General features: G+C 43.2%; 1 protein-coding gene across 1 annotated transcript in view; it reads left to right on the top strand.

Annotated features, from left to right (window-relative positions):
* timp2a (TIMP metallopeptidase inhibitor 2a) overlaps nt 1-22,111 on the top strand; it is a 52,635-nt gene extending 30,524 nt beyond the window's left edge. The window contains exons 2-5 of the mRNA XM_055653886.1: nt 8,247-8,347; nt 14,821-14,920; nt 16,365-16,489; nt 16,972-22,111. Of these exons, the coding sequence (XP_055509861.1) occupies nt 8,247-8,347; nt 14,821-14,920; nt 16,365-16,489; nt 16,972-17,169 (524 nt within the window). The 3' untranslated portion in view covers nt 17,170-22,111. The remainder of the gene's footprint in view (nt 1-8,246; nt 8,348-14,820; nt 14,921-16,364; nt 16,490-16,971) is intronic.

The following is a 22,111-nucleotide window of genomic DNA, read 5'->3' as shown; positions in this document are numbered from 1 at the left end:
ATAGGAGCAAAGAGGTCCTTCTGCAGTTGTATAGGGCCCTGGTGAGACCACACCTGGAGTATTGTGTGCAGTTTTGGTACCCTAATTTGAGGAAGGACATTCTTGCTAGTGAGGGAGTGTAGCGTAGGTTTACAAGGTTAATTCCCGGGAAGGCGGGACTGTCATATGCTGAGATAATGGAGCGACTGGGCTTGTATACTCTGGAGTTTAGAAGGATGAGAGGGTATATTGAAACATATAAGATTATTAAGGGTTTGGACAGGCTAGAGGCAGGAAACATGTTCTCGATGTTGGGGGAGTCCAGAACCAGGGGGCACAGTTTAAGAATAAGGGGTAAGGCATTTAGAACAGAGATGAGGAAACACATTTTTACACAGAGAGTTGTGAGTCTGTGGAATTCTCTGCCTCAGAGCAATGGAGGCCGGTTCTCTGGATACTTTCAAGAGAGAGCTAGATAGGGCTCTTAAAGATAGCGGACTCAAGGGATATGGGGAGAAGGCAGGAACGGGGTACTGATCGTGGATGATCAGCCATGATCACATTGAATGGCGGTGCTGGCTCAAAGGTCGAATGGCCTACTCCTGCACATATTGTCTATTGAAAAGTAAACATTTGGTTTGAGATCGTTGCAATTTTTCTCAGGATTATTATAGAATTGTACAGAATTGCAACAGAGCCACTGGCTAAACAATAGGGACTCCTTTACATTCATTCCAATTCTCCCAAATTGGCCTGGATAGAATGGATGTGGAGAGGATGTTTCCACTCGTTGGAGTGTCTAGGACCAGAGGTCATAGCCTTAGAATTAAAAGATGTTAATTTTGGAAGGAGATGAGGAGGAATGTCTTTAGTCAGAGGGTGGTGAATCTGCGGAACTCATTGCCACTGAAGGCTGTGGAGGCCAAGTCAATGGATATTTTTAAGGCGGAGATATTCTTGATTAGTACGGGTGTCAGGGGTTATGGGGAGAAAGGCTGGAGAATGGAGTTGAGAGGAAAAAATATATCAGCCACGATTGAAGGGCGGAGTAGACTTGATGGGCCGAATGGCCTAATTCTGCTCCTATCACTTGTGACCTTCAACGCCCCTGCAGTTCCTACACACTGGGAGCAATTTAGAGTGGCCAAATTAAACTTTTAAGTCATCACCTCTTGAGAGATGGTCTCTGGTAGAACATGTGGAGAGGACAGGATCGGACGCCATCAGGTCAAAGCGGGAGATGGGTCCATTCAGGTGATGCCATTCACCACTGGGTGCGTGGAAGGAGAACAAAGGTCAGATGGAAAATAATTTGCAAAATTTAATGGCGTTTCCCTCAAGAACCTTGGCAAATGTAATCAGAATTTGAAACATCCAGTTGATGACGATTGCACAATTCTAAAGGAATGCCTGGAACGTGCCAACTCCATATCGTCGAGCATTCTTTAAAATGAGGACTCCTCCTGCATTGTTATTGTGTGTCCTATACAATGACGTATTTTTTTTAAATCATGGGATGTAGGCATCAATTATGAGGGTAGCATTTATTGCCCACCCATCCACAGTTGCTGTGAGAAAGTGGTGGTGAGTCACAATCTTAACTTTGGTATCGGGCATGCTTATTCATGTCAAAGACCAATTGACAATCTGGTGCAGTTCAAAGGACCTGAGGTCATAGAGTCTTGTGTGATAGGTTCTGCCGAGTAGTTTAGTTTAGAGATACAGCGTGGAAACAGGCCCTTCGGCCCACCCAGTCCATGCCAACCAGCCATCCCCCATCCTACACGCACAAGGGACATTTTACAATGTTACCAAAGTCAATTAACTGACAAACCTGTACGTCTTTGGAGTGTGGGAGGCAACCGGAGCACCTGGAGAAAACCCACGCAGATCACAGGGAGAACGTGCAAACTCCGTACGGACAGCACCCGAGTGGTGCGGTATTTATTGCCTATCCTGAAGAGTCTGATACAAGAGTAAGCAACATGGTGAAGAGGTGTAGTATGAGCTGGCAAGTGATAGATGGATCGAGGAGAGGAGAGGAGGGGTTGGTTGGCAGATGCTGGAATCTAGAGTAAGAAGCAATCTGCTGGAGGAACTGTGGGAAGTGGACTGTCAATGCTTTGGGGTGGGACCATGAATTGGGGCTAAGAGAGCTGAGGGGAAATAGCCAGTACGAAGAGGTGGAAGACAGGGCTGGGCTAAGAGATGGTGAGTGAGAGGTGGATCGTGGTGTGGAGAGGTAGATTTATGGATGGTGTTGGGTTGGGGGACGGCGAGAAGGGTGGAAATAGCGACGGAGGATCGGAGGAGGCGACGAAGGGCTGCGGGTGGTCGAGTCCGATCGGAAAGGATGATGACGTGAGGAACCAAATAAAGGGGTAGGCGTGAGCAGATGGGAACATTAGGGGAGGGGACCCAGTGGGAGGAGGGTGTGGGCAATGGATTGATGTAGTATGTGGGGGAGGGGAAAGAAACTGGGTGATAGTGAGCTTGGTGGGGGGTGGGGGTCAAACTGCTCCAGTCTTGAGGACCAGCACTTCACAATTCACCTGGGTAGTCTACAAACTAATTGTGTTTTCCATCTTCCGCTAACCTGATCCCCCTCTGTCCCTGTTTCTCCCACCTGATCTGCCCTCACACGCACCCTTCTTGTCAACCCTCCCCTTCCCCCTCCCACTGGTGGTCCATCACCCACAAATATGTCCCACCGGGTCTCCTCCCTCCTTTATTCCCATCTGCTCCCCCCCCCTCCCCCACTCCCCACTTATTATGTTCCATGTGTCACCTTCCCTTCCCATCAAATGGCAACATCCGCACCCCTTTGTATCCTCTACCCATCCCCTCCCAGCTCTCTGTCCCTATTTCCACAACTTCCCTCCCTCCGCTACCCGACTCCATCTTCCAACCAACCCCTCCTCTCCTAGATCCAACTATCACTTGCCAGCTCCTACTCCACCGCTTCACCCAGTTGTGCCCTCTCTACTCGTTCAAGATCCCAACCCAACAATTTATTTCCCTGTGTAGGAAGGAACTGCAGGTGCTGGATAAAACCGAAGATAGGCTCCAAAAGCTGGAGCAACTCATCGGGTCAGACAGCAATCTCTGGAGAAAAGGAACAGGTGATGTCTCCGGTCGAGACCCCAGTTGACGTTCTTCAGTCTGAAGAAGACTATTCATTTTCTCCAGAGATGCTGTCTGAACCGTTGAGTTGCTCCAGCATTTTTCTGTCTGTCTTAATCCATTTCCTTCCACAATTGTTGCTCAACCTGTTGAATTCCTCAAGCAATTTATTTTCTGACACAAGGTCAGTTAGGTGTAAACATGCTTCCTTTTTCCTGGTTTGATTTATTTCTGGCCCAACCAGCTTTTTAAGCTTTGCCTTCAGAAAACTAATAGCTACCTGTATCTTACGTGATTTAAGCTGAATAACAACACTGATTTTTTAAGTGAGTCGGTGTAGAAGCGAATTGAAAGGCCATGTGGAGTTGGATGTAATGGGCCATTTATTAAAACTGATACGCAGCAGGAGACCAGTCCAGTCCTGAGCATAACTTTGGTACAGCTTTTACATTCTCAGCTGACAAGAGTACACAGAAAATTGATTAACATTATAGAAACATAGAAAATAGGTGCAGGAGTAGGTCATTCGGTCCTTCGAGCCTGCACCGCCATTCAATATGATCATGGCTGATCATCCAACTCAGTATCCTGTACCTGCCTTCTCTGAATGAACTGGCCTCAACTACCTTCTGTGGCAGAGAATTCCACAGATTCACCACTCTCTGTGTGAAAAACATTTTTCTCATCTTGGTTCTAAAAGATTTACCCCTTATCCTTAAACTGTGACCCCTTGTTCTGGACTTCCCCAACATCGGGAACAATCTTCCTGCATCTAGCCTGTCCAACCCCTTAAGAATTTTGTAAGTTTCTATAAGATCCCCTCTCAATCTTCTAAATTCTAGTGAGTACAAGCCGAGTCTATCCAGCCTTTCTTCATATAAAAGTACTGCCATCCCACGACCATAACAAGGTCTTGATTACAGAATAGACTTAATAGCAAACTAGATCTTAATCACAAAATAAAATGATTATCCACAAGTCCATCTTAGTTGACAGCAGATCCAATTTTCTGTTACAATGATGTGTGCACACAATAACAGAATCAATGGCGTTCCTGAATCTAGGGTGTCGTTACGGAGAGCTGCTCCAAATTCCAGCACGCTCCGCGATGTTTGTGTCGGCGGCCACAGCGCTCCGGAGCTTGCCGCACGGCGACCCGGTAAGGCATTGCGCTGCGGTATCCCAGCGCTGCGACGCCGCCGACTCCCGACATTCCCGGAGCTGGGACGTCCGACCGCGGGCCGCGCTGGAATTGGAGCGCCTCGCAGCCAGGGGTAGAGTTGCCGGGGTCGGAGCTCCAACCGGCGCCGCCCGCGGCCGGACGGAGCCCCCAGCTCCGCGAGGTTGGGAGTCGCCGACCAGGTAGGGGACTAAGAATTAAAGTTTCCCCCTTCACCCCGACTCCACCACCACCACATAAAATCCCTCCAAACTAACTGACTAACATTTATGCAATGATTCTCCCGGTCACCCGGGAGGAGGCAGCAGCTCCAGACTTTTCAAGCCGCCCGCGCTACCTACCTAATCTACGCTAAAAATCTTCCATTCTGAAATCCGAAAATGTCCGAAATCCGACAAGTGTCTGGTCCCAAGGCTTTCGGATAAAAGGTTGTGCACCTGTAGCAAACTAGATCTTAATTACAGAATAAAATGATTATCCACAAGTCCATCTTAGTTGACAGCAGATCCAATGTTCTGTTACAATGATGGGTGCACACTATAACAGAATCAATGGCGTTCCTGAATCTAGGGTGTCGTTACTGATGCATTCCACGTCTCTATTTTTATGCTTTGTCTTCAGTTCCCTGTCACTACATTAGCATGAAGATAGACCCAAAAAAGCTAAAGTAACTCAGCGGTACAGGCATCTATGGAGAGAAGGAAGGGGTGACATTTTTGGTCGAGACCTGAAATGTCACCCATTCCTTCTCTCCAGAGATGCTGCCTGTCCTGCTGAGTTACACCAGCTTTTTGTGTCTATCTTCAGTTTAAACCAGCACCTGCAGTTCCTTCTTACCACATGAGCATGTTCCACATTTATGTTTACTAATTATCAGCCCTCACTATTCTTTCCCCTACAACAGCAGGCAGTTATTCCCTTATCATGCATCTATACACTGGATCGATTGTAATCATGTATTGTGTTTCTGCTCACTGGTTAGCAAGCAACAAAAAGTCATTGCAAAATCTCCTCTAGGAACTGTGACAACTCGGTACAGGTGACAACAAACTAAACTAAACTAAACTAAACTAGGCCCTGCAGGAGCCTGGGGTTTACCCAGATTGGGAAATACTCCCGTAGACCACGAGCGCAAACTTTGAACTTGTGGAAATGGCGCCAAAACATGGCGGCGCCTGCATGTGTAAATATGCAAAAAGAATTTCACTGTGCAGTTGTACATGTGAGATATAAAGCGGCATTGAACATTTAAATCTATCCTGACGTATTTAAATCTTCTTTGTTGGAATTTCTAGCAGTACGTTGCAAGGGATATTGTTGGGAATGGGATTTATTTATCCCAGCTACAAGGAGTTAGACAAAGTGCTCGAAAATTCACCAGGTTTCTGGATCTTGCCCAAGAACTGCAATGGAAATTTCTAGCTTTGCCTTGAGGGGAAACCCCATGGGTATGTGTACATTAAACTAACGGCAAGAAGTTGTTCCTTCCCTCCTGCCACCTGGAGCCATGCCCAGAACTGCAGTGGTCACGAACTCTGAGATTCTGAGGGAATGAATCATAGTTGCTCTCTTAAGGGATGGGCTGGGGGTGAGGGGGTGAACAATTAGAAAAAAAAATCTCCCAATTGCTGATAGAATTACATTAAACCGAATACACGTTTTCAAAATCTATGAACAACCCTTCTGATTTACCATCCATAATTTTATTTTCAGTAATACAATAGCTAATGAAGACCATAAGACATAGTAGCAGAATTAGGCCATTCAGCCCATCGAGTCTACTCCGCCATGGCTACAATAAAGCCCAAATTATAGTGAGGACTAATTTTCATTGTTGCCACTGGGGTTTGGGTCTGGGGCAATAGGATGTTACAATTTCTGCGTAGATAAATAGGGTTGATAATGAACACGGCATGAAGTTTTCACACTTTTCCATCTACAGTGAATGGGGGAAAACTGAGAACCATTTGCTTCTCCTTTCCATATCCTTGCCACTCTTTTTATTTTCTTTTTCATGGATAGGACAGGTTTGGAGGGACATGGGACAACCGCAGACAGGAGAGGCTAGTGTAGCTGGGACATGTTGGACAGTGTTGGGTCGAAGGGCCTGTTTCCACGCTGTATCACTCTAAGAGGATTAGTCTGTACGAATGCCAATGATATTTGATAAACTGCTTTGAAATCCTTTTGCAACAAATGTTTCACGGGGAATAAGAAATTTAGAAACTCAAGCCCTGGAGTTATAATCCTTATTTTTAGTTTTTCTACCAACTCAAAGGAATTACTACAATCGCTTCAAGTGTAGTCACGATCTGTTTCTTGATAGGCGGTTGATGGACGTAATCAGTCCAATTCATGTCAAGCTTGAAGTGGGACATTTTTAATCTGTATGGGAACCCTGCTGTCTTGATTTTTAAAACGCAGCATTGTTTTTGCACTAAATAAAATGTATTTTAATTGCAAGTGCCCTGTTAAAATGCCTTTTGCCTGACCTCAAAAATAATGTGTGCTATAGACTTTTGAAATAAGAAACTGTTAGAACAAATAGAGTCTGAAGGGTCTCGACTCGAAACATCGCCTATTCCTTCTATCCAGAGTTGTTGCCTGTCCCGCTGAGTTACTCCAGCATTTAGGGTCTATCTTCAGTGTAAATCAGCATCTGCAGTTCCTTCCTGCACAGGACTCTGTGTATGTTCCTTCTAGGTGACAGAGCTATCGGCTGCATCCCAAAGACCACGAGTTTCAATTTGTATGTTTTCAACAGAGAATAATTGATATTTAATTCAAGTTACAGTAATTCAAGGCGGTACGGTGGAGCAGCGGTAGAGTTGCTGCCTCACAGCTCTAGAGACCCAGGTTCGATCCTGACTACGGGTGCTGTCTGTACGGGGTTTGTACATTCTCCCCGTGACCTGCATGGGTTTTCTCCGGGTGCTCTGGTTTCCTCCCACACTCCGACAGGTTTGTAGGGTAATTGGCTTGATAAAATTGTAAATTGTCGCTAGTGTGTGTTGGATAGTGCTAGTGTATGGGAAACGCAGTCTGCATCGGCACAGACCAGATGGGCCGAAGGGCCTGTTTCCGCGCTCTTATCTCTAATCTAAATAATGGGTTTTATGATAAGTGAGGGTTTAACCCCCTCATAGATTGATGTAAAGTAGTTTATTCTCGAGCGAGTACTTCAAAATTAAGATATCTTGTGCAAAAGATACAAAGATAGAAAAAGAATATAACAAATATCTCTAGATTTTACTTATTTGAGGCATCTGTGGTACTTGCAAATAATGTAACATTGAAAACAGCACATCAGGAAATATTCATAACAGGACATTCTAAGTGGCGTGAGGTTTTTTAAAAAAAAACAATTGGTCTCTATCTGTGATAAAAATTTACTGAGAAATCTGTTTTTAACTGGCACCATATTATTGGGACACAATTGTCAAGGAATTTCTTCCTTCCTTCTATGCAGCTGAATTTCGGAAGACGTGCACATTTAACAGTTCAACTGGATTGGGTTACAAGACAAATATCAATTTTCAGCGATATACTGTAAATGACTTTTTTTTTTTTAAAAACACTCATTAACTGTGGTTGAAATTCACTCGTTGGTGGTGGGGTCAAACAGGGGCATGGAAACCAACTGTCCTCAATAATCCCGTCAGTTTATGCACTTCAGTGCACTGATTATCACGATTATCATCAAAGATGCACATGCATCCTTCTCCCAAACAGCCAGTAAAGTTGGAGACTTGCACATGACACCCCCAACTAACCAGAGATAAGTGTGTGTAAGAGTTTTATCCATTGGTTGCATTTACCACACAATAATAGCCCCCAACCCTCTAATTTCTCTCAACTCTCACCTTGGTCTCATGACTTGGGAAATTGCTCTTCCTGATTCATTCTGTTGCTTCAACTTGATCTGCTGGGAATTATATTTTCTCTTTTGTGTTTACTCTTCCAGTGATCAGGGCAAAAGTCGTTGCACATACAGAAGTGAGTACTGGAGCCGACACCTATGGAAACCCCATCCAGAAGATCCAGTATGAGATCAAACAGATTAAGGTAACGAGAACAAAGCCTGAAGGAAAATGGGAAGTTATTTTGGCATGTTGTGATTTTTAGTGAGTCAGGGGAAATGGCTCCTGCATGATTTTACCATTCTTCATGAGTCTATAGCCCACTGATGACTTGTTCCCACCTTTTTTACATCTCCGTGACAGAACTGGGCTGTGACAAATCCTGTAGGAAGGAACTGCAGATTCTGGTTTAAACCAAAGATAGACACAAAATGCTGGAGTAACTCAGCGGGTCAGGCAGCATCTCCAGAGAAGGGTCTGCAGAAGGGTCTCGACCCGAAATGTTACCTACCCCTTTTCTCAACAGATGCTGCCTGACCTGCTGAGTTACTCCAGCATTTTGTGTCTGATCCTCAGTGAAAAATCTTGGTTTTGCCAAGAGTCATTTCTACTAAAACTTTGAACAGTAAAAGGCCTGTAATAGAGTGAATGTGGAGAGGATGTTTCCAATAGTGGAAGAGTCTGGGACCAGAAGTCATAGCCTCAGAATAAAAGGATGTACCTTTAGAAAGGAGATGAGCAGGAATTTATTTTGTCAGAGGGTGGTGAATCTGTGGAATTCATTATCACAGAAGGCTGTGGAGGCCAAGTCAATGGATATTTTTAAGGCGAGATTGACAGATATTTGATTGGTACGGGTGTCAGGGGTTATGGGGAGAAGGCAGGAGAGTGGTGTTGAGGGTGAGAGATAGATCAGCCATGATGGAATAATGGGGTAGGTTTGATGGGCCGAATGGCATTGTTCTGCTCCTAGAACTTATGCACTTATAAAGGGAGAGTTGCAAATGCCAAGCAGTTGCTAGTATTCCTGCAGCTTGCCTGCTGTCCACCAGTGCATTTGATCAATGCTTCACAGAGGCTGTATTAGTTCTGAACTGAAATCTCCTGTGGCCAATACTGCATGGAATAGCTTTCTAAAGCTAATATCCCCACAGCATGTGGAAGTTAATGTGCAAAGGGAATTTGACTGGGGACTTTCCATGCTGCTCCCCCTGCTGGTAAATGGCTTAATTACCTGGCACAATACCAATACTGTTAATGATGGAAGATGGATACAAAATGCTGGAGTAACACAGCGGGACAGGCAGCATCTCTGGATGGAAGGAATGGGTGATGTTTCATTGCCTATCCTGCTGAGTTATTCCCACATTTTTCGTCTGACTTCGGTGTAAACCAGCATCCGCAGTTCATTCTTACACAGTTAATAATGGCATTGCTCCATAGTTAATCTCAGGGAATGTCAAGGGCCCTCATATTGCAAACGCCAAGTTTGCTTATATGAGAACAATGGGCAGTGCAATGTTTTAAAACAATTGTGCAGTCACCACTGAATCCTACAGCCTTGTCAACCACGAACAGAGGACATAGAACAATACAGCACCAGTACAGACTCTTCAGTCCTCAACGTCCATGCCCAACATGATACCAAGTTAAATTCATCTCCACTGTCTGCACTTGATCCATATCCCTCCATTCCAGGCATATCCATGTATCCAAAAGCCTGTTAAATGCTAAATAATGATGTCTTAAACAATGATAATTTCTCCCTAAAAGCCCTGTCCCAAACTCGGGAGAGCTCTTGGAATGAAGAGCTCTCCCGAGTTTGCCCTGATTCGAACTCGGAGATTTACGGTAATGGCCACTCGTCGGTACTCGGGGCTCTCGTGGACATTTTTCAACATGTTGAAAAATCTTCACGAGTCTTCCTGTGTTTACCTGCCGTTAGCAAGTCTTCCCGAGTACCTGCCGTTAGCGTTACGAGCCGCTAAGGGACGTCCCCGAGCTCCGACGTACCCGCTACGTTCATTCTCCGTGCTTACCACGAGTTTGATTTTTTTTAAACTCGGGAGAGCTCTTGGAATGAACTCGCACCGTGGGACAGGACTTTTAACCTGCATTCCATTTCAATGCAAATTTAATTTGGGAGTTAAAAACATAAGGCAGTGTAGTACAGGATCTTTGGCCCACAAAGTCTGTGCCAAACATGATGCCAAGATAAACTAATCTCGTCTGCCTGCATATTGATCCATATCCTTCCATCCCTGCACATTAGCCATATCCTTCCATCCCATGCATATCCATGTGCCTATCTGTGGCTATCAATGGCTCGATTGTGATCATGTATTGTCTTTCTGCTGTCTGGACAACAGGCAACAAAAGCTTTTCACTGTACCTGACTTTTCACTGCATGTGACAATAAACTAAACGGAACTGAACTGAATTCTAAATGCATTTTTAACACCACTATCCTACCTACCTTCACCGCCGCTCTTCCGGGCAATGGTCAAGTGGCTTGGCTACAGTTCCCTTGTTGTGCGAACCTGTTTGATGAAAGAAGTGTACCAAGTGAATTTAATACTACAAACAGGCTGAATGCATAAATCAATAGCATCGGCTGAAACTTGGAGACTAACAGCAGAGAGATGCAGGCAAGGTGATGTTGAATAAAATGCTAGTGTACAAAGTTAATAAGTTGTGAATCCACGCAAGATAATGGTTTTATCAATGAGATGTTGAAACCTGGGCCAATCGTAGGATTGAACATGAACCACCAATTGGGAATAGACACAAAATGCTGGAGTAACTCATCGGGACAGGCAGCATGTCTGGAGAGAAGTAATGGGTGACGTTTTGGGTCGAGACCCTTCTTCAGAATTCGGAGGAGATTATCACACATCTCGCTGCTGTGCAGCAATACTTTTATTAATTTGGATCTATAATTAAAAACTCTAAATTACAGCGGAACAGTGGCATAACGGTAGAGTTGCTGCCTCACAGTGCCAGAGACACCGGGTTCAAACATAACTATGGCTGCTGTCTTGCACAGAGTTTTTATATTCTCCCTGTGACCACATGGGTTTTCTCCAGGTGCCCCGGTTTCCTCCCACACTCCAAAGATGTACAGGTTTGTAGGTTAATTGGCTTCTGTAAATTGTCCCTAGTATGTAGAATAGAACTAGTGTACGTACTGTATGAGAATTGGTCAGTGTAGTCTCAGTGGGACGAAGAGCCTGTTTCCATGCTGTATCTTTAAGCTAGTTCAGTTCAGTTCAGTTTAGCTTATTGTCACGTGTACCGAGGTACAGTGAAAAACATTTGTTGCGTGCTTACCAGTCAACGGAAAGACAATACATGATTACAACGAGCCATTCACAGTGTACAGAGAGATTGTAGTATGTGATTACAGACCTGCTTCTGTGGCTAGTACACAAATAGTCGCCTGGTTTGGGAGCCATCTTGGAACTGTAGGGCTGTGAAAAGATCAACAATTGTAATTGGTGGTTAATCTGATATTCAAATACTCCTTCATGTAATGAGGCTGGGATGTGTTCAGATTTTCCCTGGAAATTAATAATAATTGGAATTAAACTAAATAAAATGATGTGATTTCCGTGTCCATGGCAGTCTCTCACACATACATTTGGGAAGTGTAGACACAAAAAGCTGAAGCAACTCAGTGGGACAGGCAGCATCTTTGGAGCAAAGGAATGGGTGACGTTTCAGGTCCAGACCCTTCTTCCGACCAAAAAATTGTTTTCCACCGTTCTTCTTGGAGCAAAATGCAATGTGTGCTTCATTTTAGTCCTCTGCTTGGTCATGGCATTAACTTGTAAATTGCCATTATAACACAAAGTGAGTGCTATAACACCAGGATAAGCATTCGACCAAGAAAACCAAGCCCAAAACCAAAGTAGTATCTAAACTGCTCTGCTCCAGGTCAATAACTAACTCCATATGCGATAATAAGCTACCTACATGTTAACAAGCATATAAAAACTGATTGTGTAGATGCCAGTACACCATTGGGGGTTATCAAGTGGGCGCCTCTTTTCCTTCAGCCCACAGTACCTGGGGAAGGCTCAGGGACGCCAGTCCCAGAACCACCCCCCCCTTAATACCTGCTCTCATCACCATCACCTGTATCAACTAAATCAAGGAAACTACAGGTGATTGAGTCACTCAAACAAATGCGAAAACACAGGACCCTGATCAATCATCCAGAAAGTGGCTGAACCTTCCCTGGGATAATCGAGAGTGCTGGGATCACAGTTAAACTCCGAACTTGGCATCTTATTCACACATTCTGGTCCACAGAGAGACAATTCATGCTGTTTACGAATTTAATTAACAAAGTAGCTTTTATATTCTAAAATGCTTTATATAAAAAAATACTCGATGTATCAGTGACTCGTGGAAGATGCCTGGAGCAATGGAGGAAGTTTCTGCCATTCCGTTGAACTCCTCTGGGGTTGTGAAAAGATCAACAATTATAATTAGTGGTTAGTGTAATATTCAAACACTCCTTGATGTAATGAGGCTGCGATGTGTTCAGATCTTTCCTGCAATGAATCATTTAAATGCCTACTGTGCATGTGATCACTCCATATCACACACGGTTTACACGAAGGCACAGAAACCTTATGGCAGAAAACCGACCAAACTTCATGGATCTTGATCCCTCAGTGGCAACTTGTGTACAAAGGAGTAATTTTCTTGACTGAAGGTAATCGTGATATTGAGCTGTGATGGAAATTAATCTTGGGGCAAGTGTCTGTCACCAAAATTGCTTTGTTGTAGCATTTATTTGTACTGTTTCTGAAAATGTCAGATCTCAGTTGGAGGCAGAGAGAAAGCAAGAGATGCATAATTCAGAAATGCCAGTACCCAGAGATCTAGCTGCCTGAAGCATTGAAATGCCGTCGATGAAAAGAGACCATTCTAATAACCCCGAAAATGCAGGACTGGAACAATGACATCAACAATTAATCAGTGTTTTGTTTAGTTTAGAGATACAGCGTGGAAACAGGCCCTTTGGCCCACTGAGTCTGTACTGACCAGCGATCCCTGCACACTAACACTATCCTACACACGCATTAGGGACAAATTACATTTATACCAAGCTAATTAACCTACAAACCTGTACTCCTTTGGAGTGATGGATAAGGGTTTTATACAGGATTCATAGAAAACATAGAACATAGAAAATAGGTGCAGGAGTAGGCCATTCGGCCCTTCGAGCCTGCACTAGAGTCACATTCATTTGCACTAGAGTCAGTCATAGTCATACAGTGTGGAAACAGGCCCTTCGGCTCAACTTGCCCACACTAACCAACATGTGCCATCTACACGAGTCCCACCTGCCTGCATTTGGCTGCTAAACCTGTCCTATCCACGTAACTGTCTAAATGTTTCTTAAACATTGCAATACTACCTGCCGTAACTGCCTCCTCGGACAGCTCATTCCATACACCAACCAGCCTTTGTGTAAAAAAAAGTTATTCCTCAGGTGCCTATCAAATCTTCACCCCCCCCCCCCCCCCCCACCACTAGAAAATACGTTTTAAGAAATAGTGCATTGCAGCCAGAATTTCAGTGACAAATGATAAATCATCATGAAATACTGTAAGATAAATCACCCATTTCCGTGTTATAGCAGAAAAGGTAAGCTTGGTACTTGTCCACTTCCCTTGTCATTTTATAGTCACAAAAGGCTGTAGTAACTCAGCAGGTCAAACAATATCTCTGGAGAAAAGGAATAGGTGACGTTTCGGGTCGAGACACTTCTTCAAAAAGGGAGGCCTGAAGAAGGTCTCGACCCGAAACGTCACCCATTCCTTTTCTCCAGAGATATCGTTTGACCCGCTAAGTAACTCCAGCTATTTGTGTCTACCCTCGGTTTAAACCAGCATCTGCAGTTCCTTCCCATACATCCTCTGCGATTTTGTTTATTCTGTTATTCAAGTAATCTTTATTGATGGCATTTTATGCCACCGAAATAACTTGACACCATTATGATATGCCAAAGAATATCCTGCCTGGAATTCCGTCGGCAGGCAAGACTGATGTGGCAGACATAAATGTTGGAGTACCTCTGCGGGACAGGCAGCATCTCTGGAGAGCAGGAATGGGTGACGTTTTGAGGTCGAGACCCTTCGTCAGACTGAGAGTCCGGGGAGAGGGAGTCAAGAGATATGGATGGGTACGGTGTGAAAACGATAGATCAAAGCAGACGATGTTCAAGGAAAGTTCATTGTTGGCTGAGGGAAAGAAGACAACGAGGCAAACAAACAGTAAAATTAATCAGAAGGACAGTGAAACTTGTCAAAGAACTAGGGTGTGGGGGGGGGGAGGGGTTTGCAAGGGTTTCTTGAACAAGATAAATCAATATTTAAACCACTGGACTGATATGGTTCAACTTTTCCAGCTAGCAATTTATAATTTAATCTTCAATATGAGAGCATCCATGTTTAGAAAATTCAAAACACAAGACAAAAATCTTTGCAGGGAACACTTATTCTGCCGAGTATCGAAAGTGGTAACTTTTTAATGAAGGATAATGAATCAATGGATTTCAAAATTGTCTGTGTTTTACTGAAGTCAGCCACTAATTTCTTGGATTTCACAAATGTAATATAGGCAAATTTCTATTAAATTCCTGTTAAATTATTTTGTTTACAGATGTTCAAAGGGCCAGAGACCACTATCGAAAATATTTTCACTGCCCCATCTTCAGCAATATGTGGAGTCACACTTGAGAAAAAAGAATATCTAATTACAGGTACTGAACATGCTTTTAATTTTGAAGGTTCTGTCAAGATCTATCATCAGGGCAGCACGGTGGCGCAGCGGTAGAGATGCTACCTCACAGCACCAGAGACCTGGGTTAGTCCTGACTACGGTGCTGTCTGTACGGAGCTTGTACGTTCTCCCTGCGACCTGTGTGGGTTTTCTCCTGGAGCACTGGTTTCCTCCCACACTTCAAAGGTGCACAGGTTGTAGGTTAATTGGCTTCCGTAAAAAGAAAAATTGCAAATTGTCCCTAGTGTGTAGGATTGTGCTAGTGTACCGGGTTCGCTAGTTGGCACGGACTCGGGGGGCCGAAGGGATGAGATTGAACAGAATGAAAAGCTACACCTGTCGGGGTGCTTTCCCCATAAGGACCGCAACTGTTCAGGAAGGAGCCACATCCCCATCTTTTTGGGAAGCAATTTGGGAAGAAGAATAAATACTGGCCTACCTACAATGCCCGAATCCACCCAAAAGTAAAATCAATAAATTTAAAAAAGGAATATGACAACTGAAATTATAGCCTTTGGTGGGAAGGAGTCCTCACCACCCAGTGATGGCCCCTTCTCCTGTCTGCACTGATCCCCCTCCTCTTGGACCTCCCCAGACGGCCTTCTATCCTCTTTAGACCTCTTTCTTTCTAACAGCCGGCGTGACATCAACTGTCTCAACATTTTGACTCCCCTTACCTACCCTTAAAGAGTTTGAAGAAGGATCTCGACCCGAAACGTAATCTATTCTCCAGAGATGCTGCCTGACCCGCTGAGTTACTCTAGCAGTTTGTGTCTATCTTTGGTGTTTAGAGATGAGCACTTATCAAGGTCGTGCATGTATGAACAAGATATATTTGTCAAATTGTTTCAATAACTAGGTGGCACAGTGTTGCAACAATAACTTACAGCACCGGAGACCCTTGTTTGATCCTGACTACGGGTGCTGTCTGTAAGGAGTTTGTACGTTCTCCCTGTAACCGCGTGGGATTTCACTGGGCGCTCCGGTTTCCTCTCTTATTCCAATAACCCGTTCAGGTTTGAAGGTTAATTAGCTAATGTAAATTGCACCTTTTGTGTAGGATGTATAAGTGAGATAACATAAAACGAGTATATCAATGCTCGATGTGTACTTGGTGGGCTGAGGGGCTTGTTTTCACACTGTGTCTATAAACTAAACTAAACTAATGCTGGACGTGTAGGTTTGTAGGTTAATTGGCTTCTGTATTGGCTTGTGTGTTGGTTGCAAAAGTGGGATAACATGGAACTAAAACGGTACGGGTAATTGATAGCTGGCCGAAGAAGCCTGTTTCTACGCTGTATCTTTAAATTAAACTAAGCTAAACTAGACCTCAAGTTCACCTTGTTTTATATAATTGGATTCAGTGAACGAAGGTATCAAGTGATTGTCAAAATTAACTTGTGTCCATTTTAATAAACCCACAGGCAAACTGGATGAGGAAGGAAAGATGTTAGTCACACTCTGTGATTTTATTTCCCCATGGGACCAGCTAACTCCCATGCAGAAGAAAAGCTTGAACCAGAGATACCAAACAGAATGCGATTGTAAGGTAAGGAGAACCATTTGTTTTAAATATAGTGATAGGAGCAGAATTAGGCCATTCGGTGGCCTTATTCCGTTCCTATCACATGTGAACTTAGTGGATAAATGGATAAGCGATTCATACAGCACGATGCCAGTGGGCTGCATAAAGGAAACAAGCGGGTTTTCTCCGGGTGCTCCAGTTTTCTCCCACACACCAAAGACGTACAGGTTTGTAGATTAATTGGCTTTGGTAAAATTGTACATTGTCCCTAATGTATAGGGTAGTGTTACTGTTCATTACAAATGATTCCAAATGGTGTGGGGGGGTGGGGGGGGGGGGTGGTGTAATTTGTAACTTGCTAAGCACCCTTTATGGGTGACTATTTGGATACCTTGGCAAACTATGCTAGGAAATAATTTCACTGTGACTCGTCACCGGTGCCAATAAAGAATTTCATTAAATTCAATTCAACTTCAACGCTAATCTATCTCTCTGATCCCCAATAGATTGTCAGGTGTGCATCAGCTCCCTGCTACATCAACTCTCGGAGTGAGTGCCTGTGGACAGATTGGATAACTGAGAAAGAAATTCACGGCACGCAGGCCAAGAACTATGCATGCATTAAGAGGACCAACAATTCCTGCGCGTGGTACAGTGGTGCATTGCAGCCCAAGAAAGAGTTCATGGATGCAGAAGATCCATAACTTTATTTTGCCCCACTCTCCTTTCAGCCGAAAATACACCCCCCCAAAAAAATTGTTGTCTATAATCTGAAAAAAATGTAACCCAAATTACTCTGTCCAGTATAGCAGATCTGTTTGCTTACTGTCTGGTGATACCTGTACGTAATATGGCATATACTTATATTTCACATTTGGCGTCAGCTGCACAGTGACTGCATTTCTCTGGCTAAAAATAGAAATGCACTTTTGTTTGTTACGGAAAGCTGCAGCGTTGAAAATATTTGGTACAAGCCTGAATGTGTTTAAAGTGAGGATTGATTCCTCAATTTTGTAAGTGTTTTTACCCCTCTTGAATACTCAGAATAAAACCTTTGCATTTGTGTTCAAACATGATTCTTTCCCCATTTTTTTTCACTTTAGGAAATGCTTTTGATTTTTTGCAGATTTGGGACTATTCTTGATCTAATTTAATAACCTTGTTGCAGTAACTTAACAATACTGCAGTTTTAGATTTTGCCTGATGGAGATACACGTTGCAAGCTGAAAATGATAATCCATGCTGAGAGTCTTAATATTTATTCCTTTTTGCAACCTAATAACTTCCTTACTTATAGTTGTCACGATAATATTTAGTGATGAAAATATTAACCCAATATGAGCCATGATATTGATTATCATTTGGGCTATAATTGTATTTTGTTTTATGATAATCTTTAATGTGTAATTGAGTTGATTAGTAAGGGTGGCAAGGGTTATGGGGAGACGGCAGGAGAATGGGGTTGAGAGGGATAGACAGATCAGCCATGATTGAATGGCCGAGTAGACTTGATGGGCCAAATGACCCAATTCTGCTCCCAGAACTTGTGAGGTTTTCCGTGCTGTATGACTCTAAGTACTTCTGGTCATCAAGTTATTTTATTGTGGGCGTGTAACTAATACTCATTATACCTGGCAATATTCTTAATTCATGCAGGACACTGCTTTATTCAGAGTTACATTTCTCTCTTTTCCCACTGTGATTCCTCGGCTCTCTAATGGTCAAATGTCCCAAGGTATTTCACAGAAACGTTATGGTTCAGATTTGACAGGTGGCCAAAAAAAAGGAGCTATGAGGATATGACCAAAGACATAGTCAGAAGGTGGTGAATCTGTATAATTCTTTGCCACAGAAGGCTGTGGAGGCCCAGTCAGTGGATATTTTTAAGGCAGAGATAGATAGATTGATTCTTGATTAGTACGGGTGTCAGGGGTTATGGGAGAAGGCAGTAGAATGGTGTTAGGAGCGAGAGATAGATCAGCCATGATTGAATGGCGGAGTAGACTTGATGGGCCAAATGGCCTAATTCTACTCCTATTCCTCATGACATAACATAGTTGAAGAAGTGACTGGGAGAAAGAGAGAGAGCTAAAGAGGCAGGGAGATTTAGAAAATGAATTCCATATCTTAGGTCGTTAGGAGAGCAATCCTCAGTGATGAATATATCCTCGTGACTCTAAGTTATGAGGGTTGTTTGCTTTGTTTTCCTCTCCATTCAGTGTTTTTAACTGGGAGCTGTTCTTGCTCTGGAGATCAATGATTGCTGAAAACAACAAAGCAATTGAACAAACTAAGGTGCTTCCAATCAAACAAGCAAAAAAATGATTGTTACCCAACCAAAATATAACCTAGATTCCTGGAGTATAAAACTAGCATTTAACTGATGGCAGGTAGACAAAAAATGCTGGAGTAACTCAGCGGGAAAGACAGCATCTATGGAGAGAAGGAATAGGTGGTGTTTCAGGTGGTGTCTCTCCAGAGATGCTGCCTGCCCTGATGAGTTACTCCAGCTTTTTGTGCCTATCTGCAGTTCCTTCCTACATATTTAACTAATGACATTGTCCAGTGGTCTGCTCCTGTCCAGATGCTCCTTGCATCTCATGACTTTTGATAAGATTTATATCAAATTCGTAATTTGCAAAGAAGGTGTACATAAGATTATTAAGGATTTGGACACGCTAGAGGCAGGAAACATGTTCCCGATGTTGGGGGAGTCCAGAACCAGGGGCCACAGTTTGAGAATAAGAGGTAAGCCATTTAGAACGTAGACGAGGAAACACTTTTTCACACAGAGACTTGTGAGTCTGTGGAATTCTCTGCCTCAGAGGGCGGTGGAGGCCAGTTGTCTGGATACTTTCAAGAGAGAACTAGATAGAGCTCTTAAAATTAGCAGTCAGGGGATATGGGGAGAAGGCAGGAATGGGGTACTGATTGGAGATGATCAGCCATGATCAAATTGAATGGTGGTGCTGGCTCGAAGGGCCGAATGGCCTACTCCTGCGCCTATTGTTTATTGTCTATATTCCTCAGAATTCTTAAATGACACAGTTAGTTGCGGTTTTTTGCGGGGTGCAGCTCTCTAAAGTCTTATTGACTTCTGAGATCTTTTTGTTGACTCCTCTGGAATCCCCTGGAGAAGTGTGGAAAAGGGAAGCATTCACAAACTCAACTTCTGCTCCACATTCCGACGAGGGAATATCCTCATCTTCCATGGTAATGAAATAAAAGGGATTTATTGGTCCATATTGTGGACTATTCCATCCGATGGCAGAATCTAGAACAATAATCCTGGAGCTCAAATCTGGTTGTTAATAAAAGTAATTAGGAAACACCACATCACAAAAGGTGATGGAAGATTGTAATTCTCCAAAAGGCCGTTGGATGTTGGGTCAATTGAAGGGTTTATTTTGTTTTAGTTGACATGGATGAGGAATGTGTGAAACGCTGGATAAGTGATGTTTAGTTTAGAGATCCGGCAGAAATAAAGTTAGGTGAAGTAGATAGAATCGGTGAGGAGGTTGGAAGTCTGAAATAAAAATAAATAATGTTGGAAATACATGGAAGAGCAGAGAATGGCACCTGTGCAGAAAGGAATAAAAGGGTTAAAGCTATATTTAAGAGGGAGTTCGATGTGGCCCTTGTGCCTAAGGGGATCAGGGGGTATGGAGAGTAGACAGATACGGGATACTGAGTTGGATGATCAGTCATGATCATATTGAATGGCGGTGCAGGCTCGAAGGGCCGAATGGCCTACTCCTGCACCTAATTTCTATGTTTCTATGTTCACAAAGCAATTGCAATGCCTTCCCTCACACCCACCTGGAATAAAATTTTGACCTGTTCACAGATGTTTCCTGACTTACTGGGTGTATTTTTTTTAATATAAATGTGATTAGCACATTCTTTGGAAAGGCTGGAAATGTAAAGAAACGGCTTTTGATTTTGCAAATTAAGTGTGTCCTTTGAAAGCGCAGTATTCAATCAGTTCTCAGCATCGTGCGTTTATCGATAGTTGGAGGGGGGGTGGACGTGATTTTGGATGCGGAGGCATTCATTGGGGAGAAATTCCTCGCATGTCAGGAAGCCGATCTTCAGGTCCAGAAACAGGGGTCATGCAGTTTAAGAATAAGGGGTAGACTATTTAGGACTGAGATGAGGAAAAACCTTTTTCACCCAGAGACTTGTGAATCTGTGGAATTCTCTCCCACAGAAGGCAGTGGAGGCCAATTCACTGGATGTTTTCAAGAGATTTAGCTCTTGGGGTAAATGGAATCGAGGGATATGGGGAAAAAGTAGGAACGGGGAACTGATTTTTTTTTTATGATCAGCCGTGACCATATTGAATACTGGCTCAAAGGGCTGAATGGCCTCCTCCTGCATCTATTTTCTATGTTTCTATGTTTTACGTGGGCAGGACAGGAAATGGGGATTACCTTGTTCCCAAATTCCAGGAGGACATTTAAAAAAACTTAAGGAAGCTGCAATCTTTTTTGTTTAACCCATATTGCAGATGTCATTGTTGGTAGGCAGATTTTCCCATGCCTTCCAGATTTAAGCAAGTTTGGCAAGTGGATCTCTGTGGTACCTCCTCGGGCAAAGTCTGCTTCCCTTGTAACACCAGATTTCTCTGGAAGCACCCACCTGCTCCCCAAAGAGGTTCTTGAATCAGACAACACACCCTAGGCTTAAGATTGGGTCTGCTGTTCCTGCAGGCTGCTCCAAGTCATTTTTCCAGCCTGTTAGCTGGATTGATACCTTCACAGTGAACTCACCAGGGTTAAAAGACTTTTGGCAATGTGTAAGGAAATACTGACCGTCCTTCCCAACACTGTCCCTGGTGTTAAGCGGAGAAGGCAGGAGAATGGGGTTGAGAGGGATAGATAGATTGAATGGCGGAGTAGACTTGATGGGCCGAATGGCCTAATTCTGATCCTATAACTTATGAACTCCCTCCAACATCCCTGACCATCTCCTATGCAATGCTCATCAGTAAATATCCTAGTGTTGGAAATGAAACATTTGAAAATTCAGCTCAAAGGAATATTAATACGACTTTTATTTGTCACATTTGTCAATGCCTGTTACATTATTTAGCGGCTTTATATATATATGAAAAGAATCTGATTTCCAACATGGAAATATCACTGCTCGTACAGCTGCCTTGTAAATACCTCGTGAATATTTCTTTCTTAATTAACAAATCCTTTAATTATTATCAATAACAAAGATGAGCTTTATTAACACCATGGATAGAATGTCACATACCAAAAGTTATTTTTCTACATTCTTGAAGTATCTTTGTACCTAATGCCCGCGCACTAAGATCTGATCTACTTCTTCTGTAATTCTTCTAAGTTTTATTAATAGAATGTTTAAGTTATAATTCTTTTAAAGCTAAGCCTTTTGAGTAATAAGTGTTCTAAAAAATTGTTGCCATAATTTAAGGCTTTGATATTTTTGCAATGATTGTCCGAAGATTAAAACAAAGGTCAAACACTTGCAATTTGATCTGTGAGGATATGAAAGGATGTGAGCAACATTTGGCGCATGTGTTACTCTGTATAATTCATGTAGTAAATTCCATGTGGACTGAATTCATGGAATTAAAAACTGTATTATCAAATAAAGATTTATTACTATATGTTA

This window comes from Leucoraja erinacea, chromosome 23, assembly GCF_028641065.1.
Source record: "Leucoraja erinacea ecotype New England chromosome 23, Leri_hhj_1, whole genome shotgun sequence".
NCBI lineage: Eukaryota > Metazoa > Chordata > Chondrichthyes > Rajiformes > Rajidae > Leucoraja > Leucoraja erinaceus.
This window is presented reverse-complemented; position numbering and strand designations above follow the sequence as displayed.